At 51.0% G+C, this 8,557-nt stretch overlaps 1 protein-coding gene across 1 annotated transcript; it reads left to right on the plus strand.

Annotated features, from left to right (window-relative positions):
* The first annotated feature begins 3,355 nt into the window (after window positions 1-3,355).
* Window positions 3,356-8,465, plus strand: PET117 (PET117 cytochrome c oxidase chaperone). The gene is made up of 2 exons (XM_069799880.1): window positions 3,356-3,539; window positions 8,235-8,465. The coding sequence occupies exons 1-2, from the start codon at window positions 3,444-3,446 to the stop codon at window positions 8,382-8,384; spliced, it is 246 nt and encodes an 81-aa protein (XP_069655981.1). The 5' UTR covers window positions 3,356-3,443; the 3' UTR covers window positions 8,385-8,465.
* Window positions 8,466-8,557: the final 92 nt, after the last annotated feature.

The raw sequence follows: 8,557 nt of genomic DNA on the forward strand, positions 1-8,557 counted from the left end.
AGGGTTGAGCTGACACTGCCACCCCTTCCCTTCATGGGATGCTAGCCTGCTCGGCGTAACCACCCATTACAGAAAGCTGAGCCAGAACTCCTCCACGTCTGTCAAAATGGTTGGAACGGGCAAATAAACGTGGAAGTCTTACTGAGACAGGACCTGCAACGCAGCCTTACCAAGGAGGCTGGCAAATGCCTGTGTAAGAGCAGAGAGGGGAGGGAGCGGGTGGATGAGGCACAGAGGTTGCACAAGCCTCATTTTCTTTGGAAACCAGGATAAAAAATGCCCCTTAAGCATTGACTTCAGACATGTTATCCAAGATCACCGTAGAGATCTGAGCTGTTTGCCCAGGGGTAAAATGGCCTTCAGCTTTTCACAGTCTCCTTCACATGTGAGTCAACCCTTCCCTGACTGGTGCTCAACCCCGTCTCCACGAAACGACGCGTGCCGCTACGCCCAGGCCAGCAAAGGAGGAACCAGGGCACAGGAAAGAGGGCATCAAAGACAGGTATGGGCATCACACACCAGGAACCAGCTATTGGCAGCCAAGGCGTTTGTTTGAGGATATCTCATGTGGAGAACAACCAGCAGAGCCAGCAAAAAAAGAGGCCCTCCTGAGCCACGTTTCCCTCAGCACAAGCTCATCCTCTGCCTCGCTCTCTGTTTGAGAGCATCGGCAACGCAGCTCGGCCCCTTGCAAGGAGTCACCGTTGCTCTGCCAAGTCTCACAAACCCCGTCAGCCCCGCGAGACATCTCTGCAATGGGCCTGGGGCGGTCAAGGTTGTGTTCGTTGGGGGGAACTCTAAAACCTCCTTCTTTCTTGTCCTTCTGCCAACCGCCAGCTAAAAGGGCTTTCCCCAGCGGTACCACCGCTGGGTGCTCCTGCCTCCCTCCTCCAGCACCCCCACTTCCCTGCTTCTGCAGCGTGCCTCTGGCCAGGCTTACCCAACCCAGCTGGAAAAGTGTCTCAGGAAAAAGTAAATGGCCTTTTCCACATTGTTGCAGGGTTTTAAGCCAGACCCAGCTGCTAATCTGGTCCACAGCTGGGCTTTCTGGAAGGTTGCATCCCTGCAGGAGCTCACCTTGAGCATGGGAAGGGGACAACCACCCAAAGCAGAAGACCAGGGCCACGGCAGGGAAGGCGAGCACTTCAGCAAGAGCCAGCCCTTAGGAGGGAAGGGAGGAGAGCGAGAACACCTGAACTACCACGGAAGAAACTCAGATGTGAAAACACAGCCTGAACGTTCCCCGCCTGGGGTTTTAGCCCCTCAAGTGATTAATGCCAGGCTTGGGTAGAGGTGCTCGGCTTCCAGCCGGGGTGAGCTGCGCCCTTCCCCGGTGCCAAGGGCGCTGCGCTGGCTCACATCCGCCGTGCATCTGGCTCAACCCTGTTCTTGGCACTCTAGTGGCCTTGGACACATTACAAGCACTTATGCATAAGTCTTAATAACAGTAAACACACCAATGTGAGCAAAACTATTAGACTCAATTGAAATATTATCATTCCCACTAATTTTGCCTTTCATTTTAATCACATCCATTCAGCAGACAGATGGAAAAGATTGTAACGAGGAGGGATCGGCTTCACACGTTTGCTTTTCCTCTTCCACTCTGGACAGGGCTGGGGATGTGACCCTGCCACCCCTTCGCCGCAGCTGCTCTGTAACATTTCTAAGCTCTAACTGGAAATGTCTGAGCCTGGTTTTGAGACAGGGACTGTGGTACCTGCTGAGGTTGAGATTCCTTGTGCCCCACCATCCTGCCTGGCAGCGAGCTGTGGCAGATGCTTGGAGAAAAACATACAGGAAGGAGTCAGGAACAAGCCTATATCTTTCACAATAAACCTCCCACCCTCCCGTTCGTTTCTGGTTTAGGGAGTTCGTGAGACAAAAACAGCACCCAGGCAAGTTCAGCTTCTGTAGTACCAGGGCAATGACTTCCACAACTCGCTCGCACACGGTGCGACCTTCTTTTTACTTGATCTAAGCTTGCTACCCGCACACCCGCTGGTTACCCCTGGACTGCGGGAAATGGTGAACGATTGTTCCCTGACCTCCTTTAGGGTTTTACAGAGACCTCACAGTATATCCCACCTCCCCACTAGACATCCTTTTAATTGATACATTTGTAAGAGTCACTCTTCTGCACCTCTGATGTGCTCATTTGGGTGGCAACGCAACAGATGATAGTGACTGCTGAGGAGTTCCCTGCTTTTTGGGAGCATGACCTGAGCCTCTGCCTGCTCCACAGTAGCCAGGGGGAAGTTTGCTTTAACGTGTTAGAGGGTGAAAGTGCCCTGAAAGGCTGAAGTCCTCCAGCTGAAGCCTGAAGCGCATCTGAACATGGTGGATCAAAGTCATTCACGACAGCCATCTGTTGCCCTCACACAGGAGCACTGGGAACATAAATTTTTCTCTGTCTGTGAAGCACTGGGATACTCTAGTGAGGAGGTGCCAGGGAAAAGCCCCCAGGGAGAGGAATAATGCTGTCTTCAGAGCACGAAAAACTGCCAAACACGAGGCCTAAGGCCACACACTGAACAATGAGAAGAAACCAAACAATTGAAGTGCTGCTTTCTCCAGCTGCTTGTCCTATGCAATTTGGGTTCTCTGGGCAAGGGAAGTGCAGAACCGGAGGTCTTCGTGCAATAAAGGCAAAAATCTTCCTTGGAACTCAGAAGAAACCTCCTTTTGTTTGTTTTTCAGAGCTGCAACCGCACTGGAAATGCAAACGCACGCCAGCAAGAAGCTCTAAAAACACGCTCCCTCCAGAAAGACACCGGGAGGCACCGGACCAGCCGGCCCTCCTCCCTCCCACCCAGGGCTCTCCCCAGGAGCAGCGTCGATGGGGCAAAGGCTCCCTTTTCTCCGCCGACGTTGGCTTTTTCTGCTCAGAAGGGCGTACAAGCGCCCGGCCGCGGCGAGGCGACGACCCTCCCGCAAAATCCCAACCCGTGACGCTGAGGGGGTCGGTCGGGAAGGGTCAGGTTAGGCGAATGCCGGCCGTTCGACGCCGTTCCCGCTCTCGTCCCACCGCGACGAGGCCGAGGGGCCGCACCTCAGGGCCCCGAGGCCGCGGCCTGCTCCCCGGTCACCGGGCCCGTGAGGCGCAAAGCTACCCCAAACCCCGTCAGGAAAGCCGGGGAGCCCCGGGGGTCGCTCCACGGAACGGGGCAAGCGGCCGAGGACGGCAACTTCAACCCGCCTTCCCCTCTCCCACCGCCCCGGGGCTCGACCCGGGCCTTCTCCGCCTCGCCCCCTCAAAGACGGGGCGGCGCTCGACCTAACCCCCGCATCGGCGCTCCGTTGCTCTGGCCTGCCTCGACGGCGCTCGGCGATCGACCGGGGGGTGGGGCGTACCTCCTCCTTCCCCCCCCCCCCGTCTTCCCTTCCCCCCGCGGCGAGCGAGGCGGCTCCGGCCCGCGCCGCCCGCCCCGCCGCCGCCGGCGATGTCGAAGAACTCCCGGGCGGTGCTGGCCGTCTCCGCGCTGCTCTCCATCGCCACCGTGGTGGCCGTACACGTCCAGCAGCGGCGGGAGCGGGAGGTGAGTGACCCGCCGCGGGAGGGGGGGGGGGGGGGGAAGAGAGAAGGAGGAGGGGGCAATCGGGGCCCCGCCCCCTACGGCTGCCCCTGAGCCCGCGGCCACGCCTACCGCCAGGGCGAGCCACGCCCCTTCGTTCGAGGCCACGCCCCCCCGCACCTGGAGGCTCGACCCGAGGTGTCTGGCCAGAGCCACGCCCCCCTCCCCCGGAGCCACGCCCCCTCTCCTGGAGCACCGCCCCCCACTCCGGGAGCACCGCCCCTCTCCCGGAGCCCCGCCCCCCTCTCCCAGAGCATCGCCCCTCTCCCAGAGCATGCCCCCCTTCTCCCGGAGCCCCGCCCCTTCTCCCGGAGCCCCGCCCCTGCGTGCACCAAGCCCCGCCCCCTGCCCCCTGTCTCCCCCGTGCCCCTGCTTCTCGCTTGCCCGCTTGCCCCAGCGTCTTGCCACCGACCCGCGCTCGCCCCCTTACCCCCCCCACTGTGCTCCCCCCTTCAGGTTCAAGCAGCTAAGAACTCCGGGGGGAGGCCCGTCAGGCTGGCTGCAGGCGGTTTTCCTTATCCCCGGCAGCAGCCGAGGGGGTTACGAGGCAGGAGGGATGAAATCCTGCACCCTCCAAGCCCAAAGGCACCATCCTGGAAGAGTTCCCAGGCTTTTTCCTTGTCTCCGTTTTTCCCGAGCTCCAGAAATGCTTCCTGCTGATGGGCAAACACCGGTGTTGTGCACCGAGCAGCCTGCCCCGGCTCCCTTCTCCTTCTGGCAGGACAGGCAGAGTGCAAGCTAAAAGAAATACCCTGTGATAATTAAACAGGGAAGGGTTTTGTGCTACATTTACAAAAATCAGGTAATTTCTGGTAGGTACCCTTTGTGGAAGAGAGCCCCACGGCCAAAAGTGGCAGGTCAGGCGATGGTGAGTCTCTATACAAAGAAATCCTGCCTGGGACTAAAAGTCCTCTGATTGCAGAATGGGTATGTTGCAAGCGACAGAAGTTTGGGCGATGAACGTGCAGGTTTAGACCCTGCTGATGAGCCAAATGGGTACTGATAGGAGAGCACACATCTGAATTTCCCCCCCGCCCTTATTTACAAAAAAATCTAGAAAATGCACACAAAAAAAGCCTATGTTAAATGACTGTTGTTAAAGGTCTGAAGCAGACAGAACTTAAAAACCACCAGAGTTCAAGTTGCTAGTCCATACCCCAGCTCAGTTGCCTGTTGCACGGGCTTTACGATGCAGTCGGTATTTCCAGGATTACATTTTTTTCCCTCGAGAGGTTGTCTCCGTCAGTGCTTGAGACTGATGGATCTTGGAGGATGAGACTGATCTGGGTAAGGAAAGAGGCAGGTTAATTTGCTGCAGAAGTTGGAAAACACGCCAAATGGCACAGGCGGTAGGAAGAAGAGGAAAGCTGGTCCCTTGGAGTGGCAGCGGGTAACGGCTCTGCATTTGTCAGAGCTGACATACATGCTGGGTAGATCACTTAAACTCAGATTTTTGGAGGTGGTTGCTAGCTAATTCAGTGTGCCTGCCTCGAGCCACTGAAAGTCTGGCAGGAATATGTGCTAAATGCTCCTAAACTACAGCTGAAATAAATTGAGCTGTACTTTGAGCATGTGCTCCAGGACAACACATGCTTTGAAAAAAATCACCCTTGGGTGTTTTGGTGAGACACTGAAACTTAATGGATATTTTTGACCTTCATCTTTGGCTAATGTCTCTCCTTCATCTTGTAGAGAGATGGTGAAAATAAATTAGCGTTTACAAAACGTGCATATTCTATAGGGGTAACAGGCATAAAACAGTTGACGGGTAAATAAGTAATGCCACCATCAGAGCGGGATCTGGGTATCATGAAGTAACGCCTTAGGTAACAGGCTGAACAAGGAATGTGAACCTAAACATTGAGTACCTGGTCAGGATCCATGCCGAGCACTAAGCAAGACGGCAGTCCCCTGCTACGTAGAGACCGCGTTGTAACTCATGTGCAAAACACGGGTAAATTAAGGGCACGGCTGCAAGTTTGCGGTGTGCATTCTACCAGGGTACGAAATGCGTCTCTAGTAACGGGACAGGTGGATCCACCAATGAGTTGATTCGGTTAATGCCCTCTGGTTGCTTCATATATTCCTAACGATAGCAGAAAGAACACAGGGACTTGCTGCCCTTTGGCTGTTTCTGTTGCTCTCCGCTGTAGCTGTTGCTTGGTTTGCAAAATTACGTTAAATTGCTTTGGTTGTTACACCCGAGGTCGCTGCTGCAAGCTTCTGCCTGGGGAGATCGAGATGGAGGGCTCAAGGGATCCAGCTGGTCAACGACAAAGACCTCTTGGTGGTTTTGGGGGACAGATCCAGTGTCTATTCTTCGCTATCCTTCCTAACACCCAGGCGTGGGCACAGCCGGTGAACTCTGCGTAGGAAACTCATGACTGCAGAGGTGCCCGAAGAAGTAGAAGTGATCCCAAAAGCTGAATTTGATGCTAATCTGTGTATGTTTGCCGGGATATTATCATTCCTCAAGATGCTGCCGCTGCAGAAGTGAAGCCAAAATGCTCAATTCCTTTCTTCCAGCAATCAGTTCAACTTAATCTTAAATTGCTATTCAGAAGCACTAAAGCTGAAAGCTTATCTTTTATAAATGAAATCTGAGATTTTCTCTTTATAATTCTTCATGTTCAAGTCAGGGAATAATGGCTTCAGGTTTAAGGGACCCAGTTATTTAGATAATGTAACGGAAATAAGTAATGTGGCTATTCTGCAGTCCCGGCATAGGGATTATTTCAGGTTTATCTTATGCACATTAATAAACTTTTGACTTCTATAAATCGATATGCCAGGCACAAAGTAATTTGAGCTTGCGCACATTTATCTAAACTGATGCAGAAGACAAGCAGGCTGAACTTCTGAGAAAAGAAGAAGGTGAGAAGATCAGAGCTCTTTCTCACTCGTGATACTCAAATTATAAAGGCATTCACCGTCTGAAAGATTGCAGAATAGCTGTGTTTTATGAAGGAAAAGGAATTACATTCTTGATGTAATTGTTCAATTACGTTGTACCTCCCCACGTCTTTATTGTTATTAGCTAATAGTAATGAAATAATGAGTTTATGAACTTTGTCTGTAGCGATTACTAATTTGTAACCTGAGTTCAGTTGATGGAAGCTGATGGGAAGGAACTGTTTTTATTAGATTAATTTCCAGGGAGAGTTTTGGTTATTGGCTGATGTATGTGTCTGTGCATTTTCTTAACAAGATAAAATATTTCTTAAACAAAACCTTTCTATTTTAATCTTGACAGGAGAAATAAGTGCCTTTGAAATGTGCAGTTATTGGCATTCTAGATGAGGACTAAAACACTCCCAAGTGAGAACTTGTCAAATAATAATCACAAACATCTTCTAAAAGGATTCAGGGTCAGCTTTCAAATAAATTATTTGCATGTGCATTTTGACATCATTCAAACAGGTCAAATAAATTATTCATCTTTTTTTGCCATTAGGCTAAATAATTTATTCATGTCTCCAGTATCCAGTAGCTAACCTTGGTACCTGTGAAACTTTCTCATTCCTGAGTCCGAGCTGAGCATGAGCTGGTAAATTAGGCGGGTAGATAACGCTTTAACTCAACTTAACTAAAGATTCTTGTCTTTAGTTGGGCTAAAACACGACTGCGATCACACAGCTTGGTTTAGATATGAGCCAGGGTTGGCTCTCAACAATCATTTCATGTTTTTACTCATTTGTAATATTTCTGTCCTTGTGTATCGTATTTTCTGATAAGCTAATGACTGTTGCTTTGAAATCTATTAAGTGTCTGAGTATCTAAAAGCGTATCACCTGCCCGAGGAGTTCAAGTTAAATCAGCAGAGTATGACTTGCTTTGCGAAGGCAAAAAAAAGAGAGGTGAAGGTTAAACGTTTCACCTAATTATCAGAGTGAAAAAAAAACTTCCAGGTAGCAGAGAGAGAGAAAAAAAAAAAAGGATATGGAGGAAACAAAGAGCAGCTGGGATTTTCTTTGGGCTTTTTACACCCATGGTGAGGTTTACTCACCAGTTTGAAAACTGCTGGTCTGTGTTGCAGGTGTTATTTATCATGAAGGTCTTAGGTAAAGGGGATATTTTTTGAATGAAGTGCCTTGCTTTTTCAAGAGCTCGGCATAAGCAGGTTGTGGAGCTTTTATCAGCCTTGCAGCAAGAGTTTACAAGGTATTTTTTGAAGAGGAAGACATGAGCAGAAAGAAGCAGATGAAGACACCTGGCAGTTTTTCTTAAAATAATTTCCAGTTTGCCACCAAGTTCTCTCCAAGCAGAGGAGAAGTTCTGGGGAGATTAGTTTGATTTGGTAAAGATTTAGGGCAGAGGTAATAAGATTTTATAGATCATGTCCATCCTGCATGGCATGGGAATTACGGGTGCATAGCATTTATTTGCTCAATAGCTTTACCGCTTAGTAAACCCACCCATCCGAAGTGAGTACGGATAAAGCACTTTTTGGTGTAGTACCGTCAGCTTATCAATATCGGCTATCAGCTCCTGTAGTTTTCGATTCCAACCAGGGTAAGTGGCTGTGGCTACAGATGGTGGCAGAGGACTTCCAAAGGCAGGATGGTGAACGTCCCTGGAGGAGGGATTAGAGCCCGGGTGGGGGTTAATCGCATTCAGCACCCAACGGGCTGTGATAAACCCTGTCCCTTGTGTTTTCAGAGGCTGCACAGCGGAGTTCTCCGAGATCTTGAGCGTCAACGTCAGAAAAAGGAGAATATTCGCCTGCTGGAAGAGCAGATTGCGTTGACAAAGCAGCTTATGGAAGAAAGAGAGAAGGCGCGAATGGAAGAAGGGTCCCAGCAGTCCTAGGCACAGACCTGAGTCACCAGGTTTGATGAAAGAAAGACATTTGGAGATCCTTGCTATCTAACTACTTGGAAGCGTTTCAGCAAGCCGAGGTAATCTGTGAAAGACTGTTTCTTTCGTATAGGTTATAATCCCGTCCCAACAGCTATAGGGCGGACACAAAACATTTCTTCTGT

The sequence above is a fragment of the Haliaeetus albicilla genome, chromosome 13 (genome assembly GCF_947461875.1).
Source record: "Haliaeetus albicilla chromosome 13, bHalAlb1.1, whole genome shotgun sequence".
Lineage (NCBI taxonomy): Eukaryota > Metazoa > Chordata > Aves > Accipitriformes > Accipitridae > Haliaeetus > Haliaeetus albicilla.

Bases quoted from the DNA above. Each gene is read 5' to 3' on its own strand.
- PET117 (XM_069799880.1), top strand. From the start codon at position 3,444: ATGTCGAAGAACTCCCGGGCGGTGCTGGCCGTCTCCGCGCTGCTCTCC. The intron at 3,540-8,234 runs GTGAGTGACCCG...TTGTGTTTTCAG, and splicing joins AGCAGCGGCGGGAGCGGGAG to AGGCTGCACAGCGGAGTTCT.